The sequence below is a fragment of the Puma concolor genome, chromosome E4 (assembly GCF_028749965.1).
Source record: "Puma concolor isolate L17-30 chromosome E4, mPumCon1.1.hap2, whole genome shotgun sequence".
Classification (NCBI taxonomy): Eukaryota; Metazoa; Chordata; class Mammalia; order Carnivora; family Felidae; genus Puma; species Puma concolor.
Window position 1 is genome coordinate 37,701,292 of NC_141683.1, and position 27,179 is coordinate 37,728,470.

General features: G+C 48.6%; 2 protein-coding genes across 10 annotated transcripts in view; one reads left to right on the plus strand and one right to left on the minus strand.

The window, feature by feature from the left end:
* HHAT (hedgehog acyltransferase) overlaps positions 1–15,269 on the plus strand; it is a 319,096-nt gene extending 303,827 nt beyond the window's left edge. For all 6 annotated transcript variants that reach the window (XM_086693680.1, XM_086693681.1, XM_025921102.2 and 3 more), the window contains one exon: positions 14,237–15,269. In XM_086693680.1, the coding sequence (XP_086549806.1) occupies positions 14,237–14,328 (92 nt within the window). In that variant the 3' untranslated portion in view covers positions 14,329–15,269. The remainder of the gene's footprint in view (positions 1–14,236) is intronic.
* A 3,219-nt stretch (positions 15,270–18,488) lies between these two features.
* Positions 18,489–27,179, minus strand: part of KCNH1 (potassium voltage-gated channel subfamily H member 1) — a 387,096-nt gene continuing 378,405 nt past the window's right edge. For all 4 annotated transcript variants that reach the window (XM_086693674.1, XM_086693677.1, XM_086693675.1 and 1 more), the window contains one exon: positions 18,489–24,295. In XM_086693674.1, coding sequence (XP_086549800.1) covers positions 23,441–24,295 — 855 coding nt within the window. In that variant the 3' untranslated portion in view covers positions 18,489–23,440. The remainder of the gene's footprint in view (positions 24,296–27,179) is intronic.

The following is a 27,179-nucleotide window of genomic DNA, read 5'->3' on the forward strand; positions in this document are numbered from 1 at the left end:
GGCACAAAAATGTCTTTTTCTGTAACCCAAGTCCAAAAAAGTGTCTGAGTCACTTTCTACATCAGGTAAATATCCTCATAAGCACATCACTAAAAACTGCTGTATCTTGTAACATTTCCACAGCTTGTTGCGACATGGCCTTCTGTTTCCAGTACAGACAGGACCCTCCTCCCCTGCTCCTGACACAGGGGCTTTTAGTCTGACCTCAGCCTTTGTCTGTACATTTCCTGGGGTGTGGGGGAGGGCAGGATGGTTTGAGAGCTGGAATTTCATAGGATCGTAATGTCTGAGAGGAAGAAATGACCCTGGGGCCTCTAGTCCCACTCCCATCAGAGACTGCCGTCCCCAAGACACATCTTCGGGGACTCTGCCTGATGCCAACAGGGATGGGAGCCCGGGAGGCCTGCCTTGTGGGGAGGCGCTGCCTGGTACTTGCTCCTTTCAATGGCGGCCAGAGTCTACCTCCTGTAAGTTCAGTCTGTGGTCCAGTTCTGTCTTCCAGAGGGACACAATAAGTCTGATTCCCTTTGCATGTGATCTTGTGGTCTCTTTCCAGACTAAACTCTGACTTATCAGCATGCCCATGCTCTGGAGCCCTTCTAGACCTGCCTTGATGTGGCTTCTGTGTGGCAGTGTCTCCTGTGAAACATGGTGCCTGGAGCTGGCCAGCCTCACTGGAATCTACCTGCACGTGCATGTGGCTTTCTCTCACCCTCCAGTTGCACACACATCCCCGTCGCTAGCCCCCCGCCTGCCATGTGACACTGACTCTGGCTGCCGTCTTGGGCCAGGTGGCTGTGCTTGCCCCGTGCTCCTGCAGGGGAGGAGTAGCTGTGGTGCAGGGCAGCTCTGTGCCTCTCTGCTTGCCCTGGGCAGAGCCCAGGGGCTCCAGCACGTGTGGGTTTGATGGGGGAGTCCTGTGGGGTCTTTTGTGTTCCTTTCCCTCCCCTAAATAGAGCCCTTGCGTCGTCCCTGGGAAGCACTGATGCTTCTTTGACAGAGAAGGACCCAGTCCTGAGGCTACAGTCGGCCTCTCCTGGTGCTGCCTTCTCCTGGTGCCCGGGACCGCCGGAGCTCTGAGCTGCTCTGAGCGACTGTCCCACCCAGCTGCTGCGGGACAAGCAAGCTGGTTCCCGCTCTCAGGCCAGCTGGCTGGACGGTGACACGTGGACCCTGCTGCTGCCAGAGTATCCCCTGAGCCTGCCCATACTTACCTGTTTGCCACGCCTCTCCTTACACTGACACCTAGGAAGTGAGAGGCCTTTTCAAAATCCCACTCGTAAATGTTGGAGCCGTGTTTTTCTGAACTAATCTCAGAGCTGTTTTGTGCTTCTGCCAAGTCCCTTCTCAGGAAGGCCCCAGGCAGCTCAGGTGGTTCAAGTCGGCACGAATGAGGCCAGGTCTGTGGTCTGCTCCATTGCCCCCCCACTGCACCCCAGACACAGGCGGCCTGCCTGTGCCAGGTTGCAGGAGCAGGGCAGAGGGTGGGGGTGGCCGCTGGGTCAAGCAGCAGCGCTGGAAGATGGGGCACAGACAGCCTCTTTGGTCCCTGATACCTGCAGCGCTCAAACCCACCCATTCCTCAGCACGGAGGTGAGCAAAATAGATTCCGCAGACGCAGCAAGTGGGAGCAGCAGGTGAGAGCAAGACCATCGCTGACAGGCAGACGGATGGTTCCTTCCTCTTCCCGAGGGGCTGGTGGTGAGTTCAGCCCGCTGCCCCTGCTGAGAGCTCCGGGAAGAGCAGCCACCACTACCACTGAGGCCCTGCTTTTATTCTTCTGTTTTTGCTGAGAAATATAAGTCAAGTAATTTGCAGCCCTTTATGTAACAACTGCTTTTGGAAAAGAGCATGTCAGACACATCACTGACATCATCTTTCAGATATTCATATGGTGCAGGCATCGCTCTCTTTCTCGTCCTTTCCAGCTCTCTCTGGTACATTCATTTGGGGGTGGTAGGAGACTGGGTATGACTGGAGTGACTTCTGCCCTGCTGTCCCTTGGCAAAGTCTAGATGTTCATGGCCAGTGGATGCCGGGGGCCTCTTCTCCCAGGCGTACCTGTCAACGGCCGTCAGATCATTCAGGGGTTTTGCAACAACTTTTATTTTTAATCACCGATAGCAGGGACTTGGGAGTCTTGTGAATGAGGACTCAGACATCCACAACTGTATCTGTGTTTGTCCCGTCTCATCGTGATCCACTGCCCGTGTACCATGCGCACCCTGGTCCTAGTGCCCTGGGAAGAGAGAAGCAGACTCAGGGACTCTCAGACCTGGTTCTGCTTCTGGTGTGAAAGAGGCATCTCCTCCGTTGTGCCCGGGCCTCTTGTCTGCCTCTGCTGCATTCCCTACAGGAAGAAGCCTGCTGTCTCCTGAGCTTCTGCGGGGTTGGGGGCTCCCACTGCCAAAGTGTGCCTCTGCCCCCCAGAGAGTCTCCCCCTCCCCACAGCTCTACCCTCCGAGGTGTGCAGATGTCTCCTCAGACCTCTTCTAGGGGCAGACTTTTATATATGCGCAGGCAGCTGTCTTCTCCAGAGTCTTCGTGTTCCCACGGAAACATTGCCAGGTGCGTCAGCCCCTGCTCCCGTGAAGTGCTCCCGGGCCTCCTCCATCCCATATTTGCATAGCTGGATTAGAAAACAAAAACCGTGAGGCTCAGCTGTTTTATCATAGTGACATTTCAACTTACTTGTGGCAGCCCATCCTCCTAGCCTCTGCGGTTGTTTGAGAATCTTGTCTCCGCTTTTATCCGCGAGTCTCTGTATATGTACATTTGGATGACGGAGCTGAGGAACCAAGACTGGAGGGTCAGGTGAAGTGTTCGGGACCCCGGGTGGCACGCTAAGCCTTCAGGGGCACCTGCTCACAGACCTCAGATGAAGGCACACGCTGCTCATATGACAAGGAGCAAGGTGGCCTGTCTCAATGCCGGGCACACAGTAGGTGCCTCATAAACACCATTGTGGGTGACTGGTTGTCCGGGCTGTGTCACCGGGAGCCTGATCCGCCCTGTGCACATCCCTTTGTTTGAGGGAAGTGCCTTTCATGAACGCTCCTTTGTTAGGCCGTGTCCGCCATGTTACATAGTGTGGCCATGAATTAACAATGAGCAACAGCCTTAATTAGACTGTATTAAAAACACAGGTTAAGGAAGAGAAACAGCTGGGAAGTGTGTGCTGATTGTGCAGCCGCTGGTCCCAGTGGTGGGAGTTGGGACGGCGGCACCCACTGCAGGGACAGTTTTCTGGGAAGCAAGTCCTCACCCATTTGGCCCAGAGAGGGAAAATCTGCGTTTTCTCAGCACTGCCATCTACTTATGCTGTCAGAGTAAGAAAAAGTGGCTTTGGCTTGTTCCCCCGCTTCCTCAATTTCACATGAAATGATTTTACTTTATGGAAGTGAGTGCTTCAGTAAGCTTCTGCCCGCCAGGCTTGTACTGGGAGGTAGGAAAGGATGAAAAATGCAGCCTAGGTTGGCTGCATCAGGATGTGAAATTGACCATGAACAACGTGATTTATTAATGACTGCTGTTTGTGCCGGTTAAAAGGTGCACACGGCGCCTGGCAAACAGCTCTTGGTCAGGAAGCTCCTGGAGGGGGTTTGGAGCTACCCCTTCCTCTGCATCTCCCTGCTAGATACTTCGTGGAGGCTCAGCCCATGACAGAGGCCAAATAACCGTGGCTCTGACAATTTTAATAAAAGGGCACTCAAGCATTAGGAGCATGCTCTTAATTTTTATTTTCTTTTTTAAGTTTATATCTGAGAGCGCGTGAGAGAGTGTGTGAGCAGGGGAGGGGGGGGAGAGAGAGAATCCCAAGCAGGCTCCATGCTATCCGCATAGAGCCCGATGCGGGGCTCGAAGCCACAAACCGTGAGCTTGTGACCTGAGCCAAAATCAAGAGCTGAAAGCTTAACCGACAGAGTCCCCGAAATGCCCCTGGGAACATGCTCTTTAATGGATACAACCTAAGTTAGGCTCTCAACAAGACGAAGGATAAACATGTTCATCAGTGCTTTCTTTGTCCCCCTTGACGAAAACGGAGAGATTGCGGCTTCTGAAGACATGTGACCTAGTGACTTAGTGGTGGATGATGCCGGAAAATAGAACCCTGCTCCTCCCTCCCTGCTGCTACCTTAGGCACCAGGAGTAGGGAATTTACGGAGAGGGACCAGGCCAGGAGGCAAGCGCCCGGTGTGGGCCTTTTCCGTCATGTGGCCCAGGTTATGGCTTTGGGAGCTTAGGTGGCCAAGTGGAGTTGGAGTCACACAGCCCTAAGTCTCACTTTGGCATGATGACCAACTAGCTCTTACACCTTGGGAAACTTACTTTACTTCTCTGAGCCTCAGTTTCCTTTTTCTACAAAGTGGGGCTAATAATACCTGCCCGGTAAGGAGGCTGTGAGAATGTGGAGTGCGCCCAGCAAGGTACCTGATAACATAAAGCTCCATAACGTCTGTCTCCTCTGTTCCGGGAAGGAGCCCAGTTTATGAACAACTCTGTTAGTACAAAGTTCTTCCCTCAGAACAGTGCCCCCTAGAACAGTTCCCCTAGAACAATGGTTTCCAAAATGTGGCTCTTGGACCAGCAGCATCCACCTCACCTGGGAATGCGTTAGAAATGCAAATCTCAGGCCCACCGCAGGCCCCCTGGATCAGAGCCGTGTATTCTCTTTTAAGGTGTTCTCCAGGTGCTGACGCGGGCTCACGTTAGAAAACCCCTGCCCTAGGATTTCGTGCTTTAGTTTCATGAGCAGATAAGAACCGTCCAGTCCTCCTTTCTCATGAAAGGATGTGAAAGAAGCAGTGGAGCCTTTTTTGGAAAAACACTAAGGCCTCGAAACCTGGGTTCGAGACCCAGGTTTGTAAACTATATGGAGGTAAGAAATTGTTATTTAACCCTAACGTGGCCAGAGCCTGTTCCTCAGCCCTTCCGTCCCTATCCCCATGGGTTTGAAAACAGACCGGGCAGTTCACAGGGTTCGAAGCCTGGGCAGCTTTGCTCTTGCTGTGTATCCCTCGATAAGGTAGCCCTCTGATGGGAAAAGGCTCCTGCCCTATAGCCTTATTAAGGTTCCAGCCCTAAATTGAGCTGTTAAGGAAGGTCTACAGGACAGGACTGTTTGATGAATGGCTCCACATGATCTCTGGTCTGGGACTACTGGAGTAAATGAGATTTAAATAAAGCTACCCAGGCACCTTATTCCCCCCCCCCCCCCCAATCAGGCCTGAATATTGTTAAAAATAAAGGCTGTCAGGACCTAGCTCTTTTAACAAAGGCAACGGCGTGTGAAGTTATTGTGAATAATGAATGAAATGACAGCAGTGAGGCTGGCAGGGTGGTGCAGAGAGCCCCAGGGCACAGGGACACTGGTCCTTCTCAGACCCCAAGCCGGCACCCTCGGACCAGAGTTGGCTGCCCAAGCTAGCTCTCTAAGGGGAGAAACACTTCACCTCTGCTGGCCTTGGAATGGATGTCACCAATGTACGGGGTAGGGAGCTGGTGTTCAAAATATCTAACAAATGTAAGGCATGGGCACAGACCAGTCAATCCAAAGAGACGGCAGCCATGTGCCTGGAGCACATGTGTTTACCAGGTGTTCACCTCTTTTGATGTGTTATTAGAGAACGGTCATGAGGGAACAGCTGGGACCATGGCTTTTACTGACTAGCAGGGTAGTGAATCAGCCTGTTAATGTTAGGTAGAATCTCTCTGAGGTGTACTAGCTGAATGTCCACCCTGAGTGTACCACGTGAGGCACTGCTCAGTGTCAGTGAGAACGAGTCTATTCTTTGTTTCCCAAATCCATCAGTCACCAAGTCGTATGACTCTGTCTTCTGTAGTGTCTCCTGGAGTCACATCTTGATTCCATTTCCCCATTGGATATCCTTCTTTGAGCCTACCCTTTCACAAAGGCTGTCTGTGGAGGTTGAAATTCATCAGCCTTCTATCTGTCTTCACCAGGATGGCAATGTGGGCTCTTACATATGCGCCTGCATCCGCAGGGATATGGTTAGATATGTTGGTGGCATTTAATAATCATAATACATCCTTCACGTTTGCAGGCTTAGGTTTCAACCAAGGAGAGTTTGGGGAGTGAGACTTGTTTCCTTTGTAGCCCAGTGGCTCTCTGGAATAATGAGAACCTTCTCTCTCTTAGAATGAATGGTTTTGAGTCACTGACATTGGTGCTCCATGGGACCAGAAAGGGAGTCCATCTATTCAGCTCTAGGGATCCTCATGCCAAGCTGAGAGTGTTCCTTAACCCAGCAAGGTGACAACTGAGTGGTGGATGAGCAAGAAAATCAATGGACAACAGGGCATCAGAGCCTCTGGCTAGAGAACTTGCCTGGGTGGATAGAAGGAGGAAGCTAGGGCATTGTTCATTGTTAATGACAGATAATTATAGATAAAAATAAAAGGACAGGCCGAAATCCTTTGGACTTTTCTCGAAATAGGATTCAGCCTGACATTCTGGACTTGGGATGTGGACTCTGGGCCCTTTTGAGGCAGTGTGGCTTCAAGCAAGAATATTAGTATAGGTTAATGATTTCTATCTTGGAGTGTTGTAAGGATTCACAAGACTATATATTCTTTGTAAACTGTGTAGTAGATTGCATATTCTTTATAAACTACTCACACAATGACAGAGACTATGGTGCTGGGGGACTGGGAGCAAGGGCAGGAAAAAGCCTTCCCTGCAAAATTTGCTCATGCGCCGGTCACCAGCCATTTTCTTCTAAAAACTGTTAGCATGGGGTGCCTGGGTGGCTCAGTCGTTGAGCGTCCGACTTTGGCTCAGGTCATGATCTCGCAGTCTGTGAGTTCAAGCCCTGCGTCGGGCTCTGTGCTGACAGCTCAGAGCCTGGAGCCTGCTTTGGCTTCTGTGTCTCCCTCCCTCTCTGCCCCTCCCCCACTCATGCGCGCGCCCGTTCTCTCTCTCTCTCTCTCTCTCTCTCTCTCTCTCTCTCTCTCTCTCTCCTCTCTGTCAAAAATAAACATTAAAAATAAGTAAGTAAACAAATAAATAAATCGTAAAAACAGCAGTGGGATGTGGCCTTTGAAAAAGCCCTGTTAAAGCCAAGATGGTGGTCACAGGCTTAGGAATGTTGCCCAAACTGACAGCTGAGTGAGCCTTTGATGGGGTAATTGATAGCTCATACACAATTCAGCGACTCAATTAACTCCTCTCCCATTAGGAAGGATTGATTTCTTCCCTGGGATAGGGATTTGTGCTGATTCAGCTGCTGAGTGTGTCCGCATAGTTAAGTAAAAGCTCTTAGCATTCTCCTCCCACTCAGAGGGCCCAGTGGAAGAGAGCATGATTAGGGGAGCCCACTGCTCGGTCCTCCATGCAGCCTGTCCTCCTGCCCCTAGGGAGTTGAAGGATTGCAGACCACCGTCATTTCAAAAGTGAATTGTTCTTCTTGCATCTGCATCTTTTGTTTGAATACCTTAGGGCGTATATGGCCTAGCAGCAGAAAACTGCAAGTCTGTGATTCGGTAATGTTCCAGTGTTATCTTAAAAAAATTTTTTTTTCATTTTTGAAAATTTTTTTACAAGTTTGAGATTGAGAAATCATCTGTGCACAGTAGAATACCATTTAAGGTCTTTTTCAGTTATATATACCCTTGAAAACATTCCCATAATCAAGATGCAAAACGTTTTCATCATCCTCAAAGATTCCTAGTACTCCCTTTGTAATCTGTCCCTCCCTCTGTCCTAGCCCCCCAGCAACCACTAAGGAGCTTTTTATTACTCCAAATCAATTTTCGTTTTACATAAATGGAATGATACGGTATGTATTATTTTGTCAATGGCTTCTTTCAGCATAGAATTGTCTATTGTGGTAAATTATGTATAACATAAAATTCAGCATTTTAGCCGTTTTTTAAGTGAACAGTTCACCGGTATCAAGCACATTCACATTGCTGTGCAGCCATCACCGCTGTCTGTCTCCAGAACTGTTTTAATCTTGCAAAACGGAAGCTCTTGCACCATGAAACAATAACTCCAATAAGTCCCCTAGTTCCTAGCCACTTCCATTCTACTTTTGGTCTCTAGGAATCTGAATCCTCTAGGTCCCTCGTGTATAGTATTTGTCCTTTCGTGTCTGGCTTATTTCATTTAGCATAATGTCTTCAGGGTTCATCCATGTTGTAGCCTATGACAGGGTTTCCTTGTTAAGGCTAACATTCCACTATATGTACAGACAACATCTTGTTTATTCGTCTGTGAGGGGACACTTGGGTTGTTTCCACCTTTTGGTTATTGTACGTAATGCTAGTGTGAACACGGGTGCACAAATCTCTCTGCTGGTTCTTTGAATTCCCTTGGGTATGTATGTGATAATTCTTGTGTTTAATTTTTTTTTAATGTTTTTATTTATTTTTGAGACAGAGACAGAGCATGAGCAGGGGAGGGGCAGAGAGAGAGGGAGACCCAGAATCTGAAGCAGGCTCCAGGCTCTGAGCTGTCAGTGCAGAGCTTGATGCGAGGCTCGAACCCATGAACCACAAGATCGTGACCTGACCTGAAGTCAGACGCTTAACCGACTGAGCCACCCAGGCACCCCTCTGTGTTTAATTTTTTTTTTCAACGTTTTTTATTTATTTTTGGGACAGAGCGAGACAGAGCATGAACGGGGGAGGGGCAGAGAAAGAAAGAGACACAGAATCGGAAACAGGCTCCAGGCTCCGAGCCATCAGCCCAGAGCCTGACTCGGGGCTCGAACTCAACGGACCGCGAGATCGTGACCTGGCTGAAGTCGGACGCTTAACCGACTGCGCCACCCAGGCGCCCCTCTCTGTGTTTAATTTTTGAGGAACCTCCCTACTGTTTTCCACGGTGGCTGCAATCATTTTACAGTGTTACCTTTTATTTTTTTTTTTATTTTTTTTTTTTAAATTTTTTTTTTTCAACGTTTATTTATTTTTGGGACAGAGAGAGACAGAGCATGAACGGGGGAGGGGCAGAGAGAGAGGGAGACACAGAATCGGAAACAGGCTCCAGGCTCTGAGCCATCAGCCCAGAGCCCGACGCGGGGCTCGAACTCACGGACCGCGAGATCGTGACCTGGCTGAAGTCGGACGCTTAACCGACTGCGCCACCCAGGCACCCCACAGTGTTACCTTTTAAACAAAGGTGTTCATTAGACTTCTTGTTCTGATTATCCCATCACTTTCCAGAAAACCAATCTGATATATTCTTTGACTTGTCACGGCCCTGCGTGATGATGGTCTTTTCCTTCACTGTTCTGAGCCTCGGCCTTTCCAGTCTTTTCAGACTGATGTAATTGCTCAGAAAATTGCTCAGCCATAATAACCTCAAGTAAAATTACACTGCTTGCTTTCTTTTAGCTATAGACATTTCCCTCTGTGTCCTACCTATTCTCATTAGATGTAGTTATTATACAACTCACCAGTGTCCTATTAACAATATCATGATCCAACCACCTCCATCCTATTAACTCCATCTATTATACCATCTACATTGATCTTCTTAATTGAATCTGTTGTGCTGTATATCCTACTTATGTGCATTATCTGTCAAGTAATATGCCCTATTAACTATATTACCCAATCTTTTGCAACTGTCGTCTGGCTTGCTGGATTCCTGTTTGTGATATGTCCAGTGCTGCTTAGGTGTCATCTGCTAAAACTGTTCAGCTGTTTCGATCTTAACAGGTAAAGGTATCAAAAGCCCACTGGGACATATCACTGAGTCTGGGAGCTTAGCCATGAATATGCTGAGTGTGCAGGGGGCTTGGCCTTAAAGTACTGTCTTAAGAAGGATCTTTTCCTTTGACTAATGTCATACTTCCCACCAGGCTTTATGAGCTACGTTAATGGGACGTGTGCGCGTGTGTGGGTCTGTATGTCTGTGTGCACACGCGCAGGGTTGGGGATGTGGGGGTATGGGAGTTGAGCGGACGCTGTGGATCGGAAATCCTGGTGAGAAAGGAGACCCTGGAAGGAGAACACAGAGTGGGGAAGGGCCAGGGGTAGTGAGGGCTGCAGGGTGAGGTCTGTGTTCATTTGGCAGGAAAGAACCCTTGTTGACACCATCTTTTTTGTTAACGGATGACAAGCCTGGATGACTGCATCATAGCAAACCTCGAATGTTGCCAGGATGCCAGCCCATCCCAGTGTCTTATTCTGTGATCATCTGAGCCCTGATAAAGAGGAGGCTCTTGGGGCGCCTGGGTGGCGCAGTCGGTTAAGCGTCCGACTTCAGCCAGGTCACGATCTCGCGATCCGTGAGTTCGAGCCCCGCGTCGGGCTCTGGGCTGATGGCTCAGAGCCTGGAGCCTGTTTCCGATTCTGTGTCTCCCTCTCTCTCTGCTCCTCCCCCGTTCATGCTCTGTCTCTCTCTGTCCCAAAAATAAATAAAACGTTGAAAAAAAAAATTTAAAAAAAAAAGAGGAGGCTCTTCCCTAAGCAATCCCCCACACTTGGATCACATCAGTGCTTCGTTAGCAGCTGCCACAGTCAAAGACCCTGTGCCTACAGGCACCCCACAGAGGGTGATGTTGATGTCTGATGTCTAGGAGAGGACCGGAAACACAGAAAATGCCCATGAAACGCTGGTTGAAGGCTGTGGAAGGGTGACTTGTGGAATCTGTCTTTTCCTTACCATCACATATCTTGCTCCTGAGGTCAGGAAAAGGTAAGGGGTCTTTGGCTGCCATCCAGTATACACTGGGGTTACTATCTGTAGGAACACTCATGAAAAAAGGCCAGAAAGCTATGTATTCGTAACTGCTTCATACACTGTACATGTAGACTTCTCAGGTGGTTCTGTAGTAATTCTTTGCATTTTTGAAACGCTTTTTATTTATCTTTTAAATGTTTATTTTGAGAGAGAGGGAGAGAGCACGCACAAGCGTGTGCATGTGTGATCGGGGGAGAAACAGAGAGAGAGAGCGAGAGAGGATCCCAAGCGGGCTCCACGTTGTCAGCGTAGGTCTTGATGTGGGGCTTGATCCCACAAACCTTGAAATCATGACCTGAGCTGAAATCAAGAGTCTGATGCTTAACTAGCTGACCCACCCAAGTGCCCCTTGAAACACTTTGTAAAAGCACTGTCAAATCTGTGATCTTATTTTATTTCATGTGCTTCTGTTTATCTTTGATTTCCCATTGTGTAGATGGAGAAACGGAAGCCCTCCTAGGGTCTCATAGGAGAGTCAGGATTACAAGTCTCCTAACTGCTGTCTGCCTGCCTCTGCAAATGACATACAGTTAATGGTAGAGGGAATTTTCACGGCCCAGCTGTGGTCCAAACTGAACACGTGTGCGCCTCACTTCTGGGCAGCGTTAGGGCTGTTCTTCCTTCCAGTTCTATGTGCTGGCCAGAAGCTTTCACGGGGATGTGAAAGCTTTGTAGCCATGGGGCTGGACACAGCTGTCCAATGTCTCAGGCCCAGCTTTGTGTAAGTAAAACATCCCCATTCTCCCACCTCCATAGCCAGCCTCCGGGTTCTGTGTTTACCAAACACCTGCCAATGTGTCACCCTAAACACAGCTGAAGTCTGGGACTGCTTTCTGTGCCCAAAGCCCCCTCCCTGATTGCTGCTCCCTGAGCCCACTGAGGAGCAGATGTTGACAGGACTCCTGGCATCTGTGTCTGGGCCACAGAGGTAAGAGATCAGAGGGCCTCCAGGCAGGATGGGTCCACTTTGAAGTTTGAAAACGTACTTGGCCCTACTGGGCTGAATAGTGCCCCCCAAATTCATGTCCATCTGGAACTTCAGAATGTGACTTCATTTCGGAAATAGGGGTTTTGCTGATGTAACTAGTTGAGTGTCTTGAGAAGAAGTCATCCTGGATTTAGAGTGGGCCCTAAATCCAATGACCGGCTTCCTTATAAGAACAGAGGACACAGAGGTACATAGGAAAGAAGGACACGTGAAGACAGAGACAGAGGTTGAAGGTATGTTGCCATAAGCCAAGGAATGTCTGGCGTCATCGAAAGCTGGAAGAGGTAAGGGAGCAGTTTCCCTTAGAACCTTTAGAGAGAGATGGCCTGCAACACCTTGGTTTCAGACTTTTAGCATCTAGAAGTATGACAGAATGAATTTCTGTTGTTTGAAGCCACTAAGTTTGTGGTCGTTTGTTCCAGCAGCCACAGGAAACAAATACACTGGCTGAGTAGCAGACAGTAGGTAGGACTGTAGGGCTGGTCCTAGAGACAGGCTTTTGTGAGTCCTCTGCTCCCCTCGCTTGTCTTACCTTGAGGGCCTAGGAGAATTCTGGTGCCAAGCTAGTCTAAGGAGGCAAGTTTGAAATGAGTTCAGAGGAAGACCGGAGCTGGGCTTCTCTGTTGTCACTTGAATTTTGGTAGAGAAAGACTTCTGCGCCCTCCTTCCAGCATTATTGCCACCTTTCCTTAGTGCCCACCGTAGGCCAGGCACCATGCGGGCCTTTACATCATTTCACACATTCCTTCCTTATGTCTTAAGTCAACTCAGGGCATTATAACAAAATACCATGGACTGGGTGGCTTAAACAAGAGACTTTATTTCTTATAGTTCCAGAGACTGGAGAAGTCCAAGATCAAGGTGCCAGCTGATTTGGTTCCTGGAGAAGACCATCTTCTTGACTTCTATATAGTCACCTTCTAACTGTGCCATTATATGGCAGAGAGAGAGAGAAGCCAAGCTCTTGGTGTCTCTTTTTTTTTTTTAATTTTTTTTTAACGTTTATTTATTTTTGAGACAGAGAGAGACAGAGCATGAACGGGGGAGGGGCAGAGAGAGAGGGAGACACAGAATCTGAAACAGGCCCCGGGCTCTGAGCTGTCAGCACAGAGCCCGACACGGGGCTCGAACTCAGACTGTGAGATCATGACCCGAGCTGAAGTCGGATGCTCAATCGACTGAGTCACCCAGGTGCCCCGACTTGGTGTCTCTTCTTATAAGGGCACTAATCCCATCCTGGCCCCACCCTCATGATTTGACCTCAACCCATTTACCTCTCAAAAGCCCCAACTCCAAATACACGCTGGGAGTTAGGGCTTCAACATATGAATTGGCAGGGGGATGCAACCAAGTTCATGACATCTTATAAAGACTCTTAATAAAGTTGCTCTATCCTTTTAGCTTTACATTTGAGACTCATTAAGTTGCTCAAGGTCACACAGATGGCAAGTAACAGAGCCAAGATTTGATGTTTAATTTTACTTCAGAGTTTGCACATTTAACCACTATGCTATATTAATTGAACTTTCATTAATACTAATAAGCAGCTGACTGTTGACATGGTAGGAAGAGAGCCTGTAGAGTAGCAAGACCATCTGGGGCTCCCCCCTGCAGCCTCCCTACTTCTGTCCTTACCCTGCCTGCCCCTCCCCGAGCAGGAGCCACAAACCCATGATCCATGTTCCTGGGGTGACCTGTGATACACTTCTGGCAGTCTCTCTGGCAGCTTATCTGTGTCCCTTTCCATCTAACACCCTCTTGCTCACCCCACACAGCCCAGTTGAAATGTGCTCTGTATACATCATTATCTAGCACACAGTACATGGCTCATAAATCCCAGTAGTGTGTGTGTCTCTTTCCTGAGCTGGAGTGGGATCACCTATTTTGGCATCTGGTACCTTCCATAGCACCTCTGGATCTCCAGAGCACCCAAGAAATGTTTGAGTAAGTGAAACATGTAGAAGGCATGGAGATAATTAAGTGACAAGTACTCAGCAGAAAGGGCTCTTAATTGAGGAGGAGGAGGGAAAGGAGGAGAAGAAGAGGAAAGAAAAGAACATCAGATATTCTAAGACAAGTACTTATAGAAGGAACCACTAAAAGCTTTGAGTTTTGAAAGCAAATGTTTAATTTAGGCTCTCCCTTCTGTGTGCTTACAGATGGCACTCAATTCAATATGACGGCCAATCTATATTTTGAGATTTACTGTGGGTCTTGTGGACTTTTCTTCTTTTTTGATTATTAAATGCTTTAGTTTTCTAAATAGGTATTCTTTAAAAGCTTGTCCTATTTCTAAATATAATTCCCATTTGAGATAGTGCACTCTTCATTTTATGCTGACCCCAGTGGGAATGTAGGGTTCGGTTGTTGGCGTTCCAGTTAGAGCACACTTTCTGGGAGGTGTGTGTCTAAATGTGTCAACCGAGGCCCGTGTTTCTTGAGTTGCCTTCCCCAAAGGGGGAGAGTTTGCACCTGTGGGAGGACCCACCCCAGGCATTTCTCACTGCTCTTCCATCTCTGCCCTCCCCCTGCAGGCTGGCCGTACGTGACACTCTCTGTCCTGGGATTCCTGTACTGCTACTCCCATGTGGGCATTGCCTGGTCCCAGACATACTTGGTGGACTAAAGCTGCCTGGCCCACGCCAGTCCTTACCGCTGGCCTCCGAGCAAATGGTGCTTCACCCTGACCTCGCACACCAAGATAACCTCCGAGGGACCAGTGCTTGATCTGTTCATCTTTTGTTGAAGTTACCTCACTCCAAGACCGGAAGCTGGAGCTCTCATAGAAAATTGACAACCAGAGAGGCTTCTAACTTGGGGGATCCGGAGCTCATCTCCCCCATCATTTTCCTGCTGAGTAAGCAGGGGTCCAGAGCAGGAGAATCTTGCTCAGCTGCACATGGTGACGTTGCAGTCTAGAACCCAGGCCCAGTGGCCCTTTGGGTTCTTTCTACTTTACTAAGAATTACATGCAATAGATGTTTCTCGATTAGAGCACAGAAATCCTGATAGTGATAAGGCCTGTTCTCCATTGAGCATCCTTCTGAAACATTTTGGTAACATGTAAATGACCTCTTCCCCATGTCCTGCAGTATGGTCGCTAGAACCAGCACTGGGGTCTGAGTTTCACACTTCAGCTCCCCAGCATGGCGGGGACAATGTCATGTTTCTAGTTACCCAGTCAAAGAACATACAACATGTCCTGTGGTTTCCAAGGGGTCAGTACAGAAGACCAGTTATTTAAACACTACCCAGGTGATTGACATTTGGATGCTTTGTGCCCTAGATTTACTGAGAAGTATAAACATGGCAGTTCCTCTAGCAGACAGTTAATCTTCATTTCCCAATATAGAAGCAGAATTAAGAAACCAGGAGATAGTGTGTCCACAGACAGGTGCTATCTGGTAAGTGACAAAGGGTAAGCATGGTATCCTGTGGTCTTTTCTCCTCTCCATGCAAGTAAGCTCCAGCAGTCATCTTCCTACTCAGTGGTTTACACTCAGTAGTTCACATTGTTTTGTTTTGTTTCAAATAAAATGGAGCCTTTCCTATCACATTGATAATTTACATAGTTGTAGAATCATTTTGAATTATTTTTTGAGGAAAATGCTTAAAATCGAAACACGTCTCAATTATTCATTCTTTTGGAAAGTGATGACAGGCCACTGACCCAAGTGGTAGATAATTCTGAATATGTCTGTTTGACTTTGGAGGTTTTGGTTCTTTGTTTTCTTTTGAGAGGGCAGGTGCTAAGTGGTAAAGAAGCTTTGAGGTTTCAAGACATAGTGTACCTCGTCATGGGCAAACTTAGTATATATCTCAAACACCTGAATTAAATTGTCACTGAATGAAAGGTTCCCTTGGACCTGGTCTGGCCACATATCTCGTATTTGTTATCTACTGTGGCTATGGTTTGAACTCAACGAGATACTCCTAGACTGCAGGACCGGCCATCTTGCTGACATCCGTTCTTCCTAGCCCTTCTGCCTGGAAGAGCAGTTGTAGGGTGGATGGTGTGGAGCGGGCACACCCGGTGTTGGCTCTTTCAAGGAACAGACCCAGAGGGGCAGGTGGGCTGGTAGCAGTGGCCTCAGCAACCGACTTGGTAAGTGAGAAGGAGGCCCAGGCAGGTGGTTCCAAGCTGCTGGGAAGAATGAGCACTCAAATGATTACAGTATATCAGGGACCAATACTAGTTCAGGAACTGTGGTCAGCTGCAGGGAGTTTGGCTGAAGTTCACATGGAAGGAAAGGGCTGGCTAAGGAAACACAGGAATGTGAAGATGATTGTAGGCAAGTGTCTTAATGTACGTACGTGTATAAACAATACAAAGAATTTTGAACGCTTCAGAGACACCACTGGTGTAAAAACAGGCTTATTCATTCACTCAACTGTATTAGAAGAATCAGTGAATATATTTGAAAGTAATAAGCCTGAATTTCTTTTAAACTATCACATGATTTAGAGTGGTTCTCAAGAATTAGTAAATTATTTGAGGCCCAGTTAACCAACATGTGGATTTTCTAGGACCATTGTTTTCTTACTTTAACCTCTTGCTGTTCTCCAACTATAATATGAAAACAATAATAAGTCTCTCTTCATGCATGTGAAGTAAAATCTTGGAGTTACTTTAAATGAGACTCTTGAAGTATCTCTGAGAAGACAGAGCAGTTCCAGCTGAGGAGCGTGTGACATGTCACTTTCCACAGTCATCAGCCCTGGGCAACTTCAGGCATGGGGCTGGAAAGCAACTAGACGATGTCCCAAGGTAACTTCTAGCCCCAGGATCCTCTGACCTCAACCTAGCCCTGGGCAAGCCAGAGCGCTCCAAGCAGGATTGCCAAGATGATCCCCAAGGAGGCAAGCAAGACATCTGAAGGACAGCCAACTCGTGGCCATTTTGACTAATTCGGGACTGTACAGGAAGACTTAAAGGTATTTTATTATTCCTTCAGATTAATTTGTTTGAAGTGACAGGAGAAAACCTTTTGTTCTATTAAAGACTGCAGGCATAGAAAGAAAATACATCATCTATACAATTATACAATGATGTCTGTATTGGGAGGATAGTAATTTAGCAGGACCAGTGTTCCCCTTAAAAAAACTGAGACTGCTCACTTGCTTATTTAAAATAATAACATAATTGTAGACCAGTATAAGAAATTAATCGTAATGAGTTTGCTTTCTAACAAATGTACCAGAACATATACATCCAGTAGGACCAACTGTTGAGAAACCAGATCATCTTGATGGTGCTGGCCTTTCTCAGTGGGCATTGAGAAATCCAAGGCCCTTTTTCAGGGAAGTTATTTTGTTTTTTGTCTTGTTTTATTTTATGTTTATTATTTTGGGAGAGGGAGAGGAGGGAGAGGAGGGAGAGGAGGGAGAGGGAGAGGGAATCCCAAGCAGGCTCTGCACTGCCAGTGTGGAGCCTGGTGCAGGGCTCAAACTCACAAACCGTGAGATCATGACCTGAGCCATTTTATTTTAAAATAAATCAACAGGGGTGCCTGGGTGGCTCAGTCGTTTAAGCATCTGACTTCAGCTCAGGTCATGATCTCAGTTAGAGAGAGAGTGTTGCATCGCGCTCTGGGCTGACAGTGTGGAGCTTGCTTGGGATTTTCTCTCTCGTCTCTCTGCCCCTCCCCTGCTTGTGCTCTCTAAAAAATAAGTGAATAAACTTAAAACCAACAAAATCCCCCCTTTTTAATAGTTGAAACCCCTTTGGCACCCAGAATGTAGTATCTATTTCTTAGCTCTGTATTACTAGTCCTTTTGACTAATTATAAAAATCATATTCACAAAGAGATTTTTTTCACAATTGAAGATATATCAAGAACATACTGCTCAGTGCTTTATTACATGAGATTCCTTTTTTTAGGTGAGATTTTTGAATGAATATCAAATCACTTGGAATTTTAAATACTATCACCTTTAATGTTTATTATGCTTTTCTGCAACATAATGAAATAATAGGTTGTAGGGAGGATGCCATTAAAAATGCCGTATTCATCCTGTGGCCTTATGAGAGCAAGCAGAGGCCCAAATATGGTGTGCAGACCACAGATTCCTCATCCTGAGTTAAATTCTGTCTACAAAAAGAAAAGTGCCCTTTTTGAAATGTGGTCCAGTAGTATTAAATAAGAACTCAGGTTGACAGTATTATGGAGAATCTTGCCATGAGCAGGAAGTCATACCTATTAAAACCAGAGCAGAAGTGAGGGCTGCTAGAGAAGACTCGTTGGTTTAGGGGCAAGCAGCCCTCGACCTTACTAGCTTCTGAGACCATCAATGAATTAAAGCACAGCCCATCACCCCCACTGTTGCTACGGAATCATTCCAAAAAGATTCGGTTACCTTTTTTACGCTGTATTTGAAAAGGCAGGGAAGCCTTCATAAATCTTAAATTTCAATCCAAATTGTTTAAAAGTTCACCTCTCCTCGGGAGACCACCTTCAGATAAGTGTTAAGTCAATGTGTTGTACCACAGCTTTCCAAGATGCCAGGTTTTGAAGGCATCTCTGTACATCTGTGTGGCAGACACAGCTCTATGTCTAGATCATATGGCAAAGCACCTTCACGACCATCCTCTCGCTATGCTGTACTTAGACATACAGTCTTGGTGTCTCTAGAATTCTGAGTTCTCCAAAACCACACTTACAGGTGCTATCCAGATTAGAGCCTCTCAGACTCTTGAATAGAAAGTACCATCCTTGTTCTGGCACCTTAGATCAGAACACCCAATTCAGTGCCTTAAAATTATAGAAGAAAAGGCAAAGGCAAGTATCATGTATAAAATAGTTTATTACCATAATAAATAAAATTAAACTTTTTTTTTTTTTTACAAATATCATTTGTGCTTGTTTAAAAATGTTGAGAAGGGAATATTATCAATGGAGGGGCCCACATGTTCCTTTTAACATTCCCAAGCGGCACACATACAGTGGAGTTTCTGGCAGCATCCTCAACTGACCATAAAAATAGTATCAGCTCATTTGTACTTCTGTCTGTTCATGCTCATTCGGACAAAGTGGCAGATGCAAAGGAAAAAGAGAAACCCAGTGAAGGATTTGGCGGAACTCAGTAAAAAGAGCGTCAATATAAGGAGAAGCCCCAGGCTGACAAACTTGCTCAGGAGTAGAAGTGTCCTTACAGCATTGGTGAAACGTCAGATGTGGGCAGTCTCCAACCGATGCACAAGTACAATGTCTGAATTTTAAGAGAATACATTCATTGGGGCAGGGTGCATCTTAAGATCTTTCTCATTGTTCATATCCTGATACAAGATCTGTGAACTTCTCATTAAATAGCTCCTCAATCCGTTGACCGGCTCTGAAGTCCCAGATAAAGAGACAATGGCTCTAAGAAAAGTTTAATGGTGGGGCTGAGAGGGCACCCATGGGGCCTGGCACCTGCAGGGCGTTCAAGTCCAGTTCTAGAGGTTCCAGAGTAAGTCTGACTTGCTCACATGAGAATGAAGTTTCACTTGAAACTAATTTAAGCTGCACATTCACATTGATTCTTTTGAACTGTGTATCAGAGGGAGTGGAAGTCAACACTTCTCAACATGAATACCTTGGGTGAGAAAATGGTGCTTTCTTTCATGGCTGCGGTTGGTGCTAAGGGGACAGAGAAATCCCCCAGCTGGAGGGCACAAGAGCTGGTGAAGGTATTTGTATCGAAGCGAGCAAGAAGGCAGTACAACGATTTAGTGACAGAAGAGAGGCTACCCCTGGGTCTGAGTGTGCCCTCAGTGGGTTCCTCTTAAAGCAACACGATGTGAGGAGGGAGGAGAAGGAGGGTGTCGGCAGCTCCGTCACAGCTGGAGTTCCATTCAAGGGTCTTAAGGCTAAACATCTTTATTGCAAAACATTGTACAATCTACTCATCAAACGCACAGCAATTTGTATCTCCACCAGGACTCCTACAATTTTCCAGAGAGTGCATGTGCCATTTGGTGGTCAATGCAACAAGGGGAGATGAGGCTCTCCCTACACTGGGTGCTCCTAAGGCATTCTTTTAGTCCCTACAGAGGCTTCAACAAAAATTCTGACACTTGGCCTATTTCACCTTCCACCGAAGGATTTGGAGGGGAAGTTGCTGGATGGGGTGTGGTGGTGGAGTGCATTTTTACTCTAAGCCATGCTAGCTCTGCTTCTGAAAGAAGATTCCAGAAAAGGGCCTGATGTTTGGCCAGCAACACCACACAGGATCTAGAGGGTGGAGGGTAAAACAGGCCCAGGGATTGGATAACAAGAAACGGAAACAGCTTTGGAACCCTTGGGCCCATGCTGTCATAGCATCTGTTTTTTTTTGTTTTTGTTTTTTTGTAAGCCACTGGTTGCCTACTATACTGGCTACAAACTTTCTGCACACAGATGGACTCTGAGGTTGAGAATATAAGGAATCGTCTTAGAACCAAGCCAGGAGGTCTAAGCATGAGTGAATGGGATGGATGGAGGTGCAGATGTCAAAACTGTGTACTAGACCAGACCTTCTCAACCAGAGGGCTGCCTCCCTCTCCTTTCTAGGGGATTCCTGGCATAGTCACTGGAGGAGCCTTTGCAGGTGCACCGGACAGCAGCACTCAGTGCCAGGGTCCCATCCTCCACAGAGAACAGGCACTCCATCTCGTTGGCCGTCATATTTCATAGACCCAGCCCTCGCTCCCACTCCCCCATTGGTGGGGGAGAACAAGTTCAACAAGCAGCCAAGTGCTGGGGCAAGACCTCTTGCTCCAAAGCAGCCCATCAGGACACTCTCTGGGAAGTGGAGCCACCCTACGAATAACATCCGAGGTAAGGAGTTTAAGTACGAGATCAAGTAACTGGCAAGTACTGGGCAATGGTGTAATACATCATGTCCCCTTCCCTCAAGAAGGAAAAAAACAAAAAACAGGTAAATATCTCAACATAACTTCTAAAGTCTAAATGTTAAGTCCAACACCTAGTAATTCTGTGTTTCCCTAACCTCTGTTCAGCCACCAGACAGTGGAAGATTCAGTCAGTATCTGAAGCTTGTGGTCCTTGCTCAGGAAGCCAGAGCAGCGTCCAGGCAAGAGTAGGTAGTTGGCACGAAGTGGTCCATGGCCAAGTGCGTGTCATAAACGTGGAAGGAGAGAAGGTTTGGCTCATTTTAGAAACTAATTTTTTCAGAGGAAACAAAGCAAAAGTCCCTAAGTGGAGTCTAGAAGACTAAAAGCGTGTACAGGCCACACTGTGGGGATTTGTCACCACAGGCACACATGTGGGCCCTGCGGCCCTGAGATGAGCACATTCCCACCGCAGATCCAGGCTTTTCTGGTCATTAGCCCGATTCTTGTCCTAGGAGTCAGTCCAGGAGTACATTCATGAAGCTTTGTTTTCCCCCCAAAACAGGTCTGGCTTCCAAGCCTGGCATATTAGCATCTTTGCCCCTCAGACCCAGATGGGGAGTCATTTCTTAATAAACACCTGTCCCCTCAGAGCTAGTGGGGAAGGAAACGGCCCCTCTCCAGTGGCCTGCAGGGTGCTGGACAGGAGCCTGTCACCAAGCCCACAGAGAGCTGGGCACATGCTTCTAAAGCTGGATGATAGAGTCATCCAGGGCCCTTGCCCTGACTTAAAAGTAGTGGGTACTAAACTTTAGAAGCAGGCTAATGAGCACATTTAAGGAACAGCAAACTAGAACATTCTGGGGGCAGATGGGATTCCAGATATTTTATAGCCTCTGGACTAGTTGGCAGCTTCTCAAAGAGACTGAAAGTCTCAGTGCTTTATCTAGAGTCACAAACAGTTAAGACTTGGCCTTGGGAAGTTACACTTCCTCCTATTTGTATGCTGCCGTCTGAGGCTAAATCTAATAATGCTGCAGCCTCAGGAAGCCAGCGGCCACCCGGTAAGCCTCCCAGGAGAAGCTGCATAAGTGTACGGGGACCCCTGGGGAAGGGCCCTTCCCTTGACCCCCTGGACTCTGTTCCCCAGGGCCATCTGCACCAATGCTGGCAGCCAGGAGAGGACAGCCCCATTTTGCCCAGGAACTGAGGGCCAAGTCCTGGGACCTGCCATGGCCACCAAACAGGACCAAAGGGGCGAGGGAAGGGATGGGCCCAGACAGGAGGCCTTCAGAAATTCTATCTTTGGTAGAGCAAGTGCCAGCCTGGCAGGTCCCCTTCGGTACTGAGGGGATTAACACCGGTTCTGGATTTGTATAGCTAAGCTACACCAAGCGCTAAGGGTGAGGGTGCTGCAGTGTGACACATGCAGAAAGCCAGCGCCCTGGCTGGGTCCCTGCTGTCACCAATAGTCCAGGTCCTAATTCTACTCTCTCCAAGCTAGTTCTTAGAGCTGAACTTCCAACCCTGCTTGTTAGGGCAGGGCATAACCCCTGAGCTAGTTCCACTCTGCCTGGGAGGGCCCTCTTTCCTTTCTCCGATGCCATTGAAAGGAGCACGTGAATAATCTGACCCCAGGTGACTAGGAGGCCGTGGAGTGTCCCCAAGCATCATGGCATAGGGACCTGGATGACCCACAGGTGGCTCTGTGACTGTCCCTCTGAGCTTGGACCTTCTCTGGGCCCACAGCTCCATGGCCGTCTCTGTCCATCACCTCACACAGCTTGAGAACCTGCCACCTCATTCTCCTCCTGCTCCTGAAGCAAGTACAACCGTGACCCTGACGTCTTCGCGGTTTTTCTTGAAATCCTACTGACTTTAGTAAAAGAAAGGTTAATTTTAAACTAAGGCCAGGCATGGCTCCCAAGTATCCTATAACGACCCCATGCAATGGACATAATGCAAACTGCTGAAGGGCCATCAATCCCGGTGAGAATCATAAACAGAGGACTTGCTACAATCATTTTTCTGAGGTTGTATGTGTGTGTCTGTGTGTCTGCTTTGCTAGTAAAGCAACTCTGGGCTCATCACCCTTCCTGCCGGTGCCCCACACCCTGAGAAATGCCACAGGAACGCTTGGGAAGAGGCCGAGAAGGAAAAGAAGCAAAGGGGCCCATGCAATGAGGCCAGTGGCATGGAGCAGGGCCAGAGGTTCATCTGAGGCCTCTCCTGTGACAGCAGGCCGCCGACTACAGCCCAGAGCTTCTCTGCCTCCTGAAGGGCCCCGTGCAGCTCTTACACTCGGGAAAGGAGAGCCGAGGAGGCGCCCAGAGCACCTCCCTGCTTTCCGGCCTTAAAGACAGAAAGTCACAAGGCCCTACCCTCCCTGGCCCTCAAACTCCCCTTGTCCCGAGCTTGTTACAAATGATGACTGTGGGCAAATATAAGGTGACAGCAGACATGGGCTGTACGAGGACAGGGAATGCTGGGAAATCCCTGTGCCCACCGCAGTCTTTGGGGTCTTGGTGAAGGAGCCCAGTCTGGTATATACATGAGGGGTTCTCCAATGCTTTCCCACCAATCCCCAAATAGCTGCTCTTCTTTTCTGGTGGGTTGTCATCTTTTACAAATATCGTGGCAGTAAAAAAATTAAAAATGAAGGAAAATACCCTCAGCATGCCCCCTCTTCCAAAATTGTGCAGTCAGCTGGAAAACAGCTGTCATCTAGCAGGGTGGTAACACACACCTCTTCCCGTATCTGTGCCCAGATAGAGAAAGAGCGCGCGTGCCTAAGCGACTGGTCCCACTTTGATTTTCTGTCAGGAAAGCCTACTTTGGAAGTTGTTGGTCATGTAGGTGTGTGTGGTGGGGATGGTGTCCAGGGAAGGGCGGTGGGTTTTGGTCTTTGACTCTTTTTTTAGACCACTCAGCTTGCTCCAAAAATGTCTCTCTCTGATTCTGGGGACTGGGGCCTCGATATTTCAAAGAGCTCCTGGGGAGACTGAGAGGATCTTCTGGAAGTTAATATCCTGAGTATCTCAGAGAGCTGTTTCTCAAGATTTGTCATTTTGGTGTTCAAGGCCTTGATGTCCTCCTTCAACTCGTGCTTCACCTCCAGGACCGTGGCCTGCAGCGTCTGCTCGGGGATGGGGTAGAAAGAATGCTTGACCTCCGCCAGGATGGGGCTCCGGTCCTGAGGGCTCCTGGCCTCGCCGACGTTGTCCAGACGCAGATCGCTCTTGGTGATGCCGCTGTCACAGGAGTCTGTCTTCTTGAGGGTGGCCTCTCCGGACGCCTTGGTCCTGTCGGGGAGCGTCTCCATGGACTCGGCCTTGGCCACCTGGCTCCAGTCCTCGCCCTTGCCGCAGGCATCCTTGAAGCGGGCCCAGCCTTTGCGCCTGGCGCAGTCGCCCCCCGCTGCCCTGGGGCCCAGGCACTCAGCGCCGGGCGCGTGCAGCCGGCCATGGTCCGACACCGCCGCCGCGGAGGCTGCCTGGAAGGCCACGGGCGTGGCGGGGCTCTCACGCACGGTGACCACACTGGCCTTCACCAGGCTGTGGTTGGCCGCGTGCTCGGGGACGGCACCACCCTTCTCCACATCCTGGTCGTCCGGGTCGCGGCCGCCCCTCTCCGCGGCCAGCCGGGCCTCCTTCTGCTGTCGGAACCTCTGGAAGAGTCTCCGGACAGGGTGGTCCGGGGGCAAGATCAGGGGGGCCTCATTCTTGCGTTTCATGCGCTCTTCCTCCTCCCGCTTCACGTCGCTGATCTTCCGGAACACGATCTGGAGTGAGACAGAAGGACAGCAAAGCTCAGCCCATCAGCCATTAGGCTGTCAGCGCCCTGCCAAGGGCTGCGGCTCCCAGAGGGCTCGCATCCCTCCAGCGCCATCCCGGGCTTTGCTCAGGGAACTGCCCACACCTGCCTTTTCCAGGACACTCATTCCCAGCTTGCCCACAGCAAGGAAGGGACTCCTGCTGTCATCCTCTCCAAGAGGAACAAACTTCAGCCTCTCCATCCCCACACGCCAGGAGGCTGGAGGTGCCAGATGGCCTCCTTCCGGGAGACTGTCCCAGTGCCTGAGTTGGGCCCCTGCCTGCAGTCCAGGGTCACCTGGTGAGCTTTACAGAAATCATTCTTCTGCCTCCCGTCTCAGACCTGCTGTATTAGAACCTCCCAACAGGAAGCCCTTGAATCTGTAACAAGCTTTCCAGGTGACTCTTCTGCATGGAAGTTTGAGCACTCCTGGTCTACACCACATTGCAGGGTAAGAAAGTTCAGACAAACCCCCAGTCAGGGCCACAGCTAAGACTGCCATTGCCACCTGCAGATCTGGTGAAATGAAATTCAGCTCGCCGTGAAAGCAAAAGCAAGTCTCACACAGAAGCCCTCCCCATCCTCAGGCTGCTCACGGGGGAAGATCCCATGGTTTTGCACACGAGCTTGTCCTAATACTAACAGCCATTTGGATGGTTCATAAGGCACTTTAACGTCACTTCATGTATTCCTTACAGCAGCACTGTAGAGTCACTGGGACACATTCCCATTTTAGAGAAGAGGAAAACCAAGGTTTCAGGGTAGCTAAATGTCACATAAAATAGAAGTTTGCTATAAGGGACTTGTACCCAAGTCATCAAACCCCAGACCCATTAAACGTCCAACAGGTACTTACTGATGATGACAGTGCTTCATGCAGAGGATGGACAGTCAGCAAACTGTCCATGAATCTGGTGCTGAGTAGAGCAAGAGCCATAAATTACAGGGCTTTCCCTGGTGCTGACCTCTGATTATAGGCAAGCTGTGTAATTTCTGGCTTACATTGAGTGTGGCAGATGCGCTCAGGCACACGTTTGACCCATCCCACTTCTCAACTTGTGGGAAGCCACCTGCAATAGGTTGTCTATTTTATATAAATCACCGGTCCGAGGACCAGTCCTGAGATCACTGAGAAGCAGAAGAGAGGCCTAGTGTAAGGGAGCAGCAGCTTTTCCATCACCATAACCTGGAAACCCCTGTGCCGGCAGCCTCGGACCAACCCAGAACCTGCCCCAAGGACCTGCCACAGGACTTGCAGGTCTTGGAGAGGCACACATGGTAGCATGCCAGGACCACAGGCTTTGAGGTCAGAAAGAAATCTCAGCCCTGCCACGTAGCTGTGTGACCCCAGGCAGGCATCTTACCTTCAGAGTCTATTTCCTCCTTGAAGAGTGGGGAAAATCCCCACTATTGTGACTTGGTGTAAAGCCAGCACAAGATTACTTATGTGAAAGCACAGGCCCACTGTAGATGCTTAACATGAACCCTCCTTCCCCCACCATCTCAAGGCCTCTGCCTTTTTAACCTCCAGGTGCAGATGGTTTATAACTCACCCTCTCCTCCAGGAAGCCCCCTGGCCAGAGCTCTCTGATGGCACCACTCATTAGGTTCTCAGGTCTGACCGACGAGATTGATTACAGCGCTCATAAATACAGAGGAGTCCAACACACTGAGTTGCTAGATGCAATCAACAAATCGTTGGCTCACACCTGTCACCCGATTTCTCCATCAAAGCTCCTGATGCCAGATGACTCTACACTTGGGTCACTAACAGGTGGGTGGGATGCGGTTGCTCCTCTTGCCACCTGGTTAAGTTTTTACATTCCTTGGGTCACAGTGCATGACTTTCTGACCTGTGCTGGGCAGTATTTCTCCCAGCCCTGCCCTGCCCAGTGGTGATTTAACAACCCCACCTCCCCTGGTTCCCTTCAGCCATATCCCATCTACTTCTATAGTCTAGCCTGCAGATCCAAGCTGTGGGACTCAGGAAAACAACCTGAAGAGAAATCCAACGAAAAGCATCACGGGGATGGAGGGATGATAAATAGAAGGAACAGGACCTTCCCTGCTCCTCCCGCTCTGAGGTACCAGACTTCCACCTCCCTCCCCGCTTCTGCCCCCTGTGCTCTGTTCTGGGAATGACCCCTGCTCTCCACTGGGCATCCAAATCCCCCTAACACCAAGACCCAGCTCAAATAGCACCTCTTCCAGAAAGGCTTCCCTGATTCCATGGAGGTCTAAGTTACCTCTGGCCTCCCAACACCAACCGCCTTTTCTGTGCTCGAACTTCTCTTCTGCCTTAACTACTCTCTGGCCTGTGTCCACCTGTGGTAGCCCTGCCATCCGTTTCCTCCCCCAGGCACATCCCTTCTTACAGAGGGAAGGTGGGAAGAGAGGGGGGAGTGAGAAAAGAGGGAGGAAGAGAGAAAGGATGAGTGAGAACACACATGTACTCAAGAGTTGGTGGCCTGAGCTGACTGCTCGTTTCCTGCCTTTTGTCCTGCAGGACACCTGGTTTTTAATGGTATCATCCTGTTTTTACTTGAGGTGGAGTCGGGCTCTGTTCCTTGCAAGCAGCCATTCCCAGTCATGATACCAGTTGTTGACGCCTATAACTCTGAAATCTCCCTGAGGTCCTAGAACAGTATTGGGCATGTCTCATTGTATCTTCTATTAAAAAAAAATTATCTACCCTAAGAAAACAGGGATTGTCTGTTTTGTCCATTATTTCCAGCACTTAGAAAATGCCTGGTACCTGGAGGGCCCTCAATAAATAATGTGTGGCATAAATAAATGAATAAAAGACACATATGAGCTAATGAATCAATGGGAGAATGTCCTCTGCCTGGAAA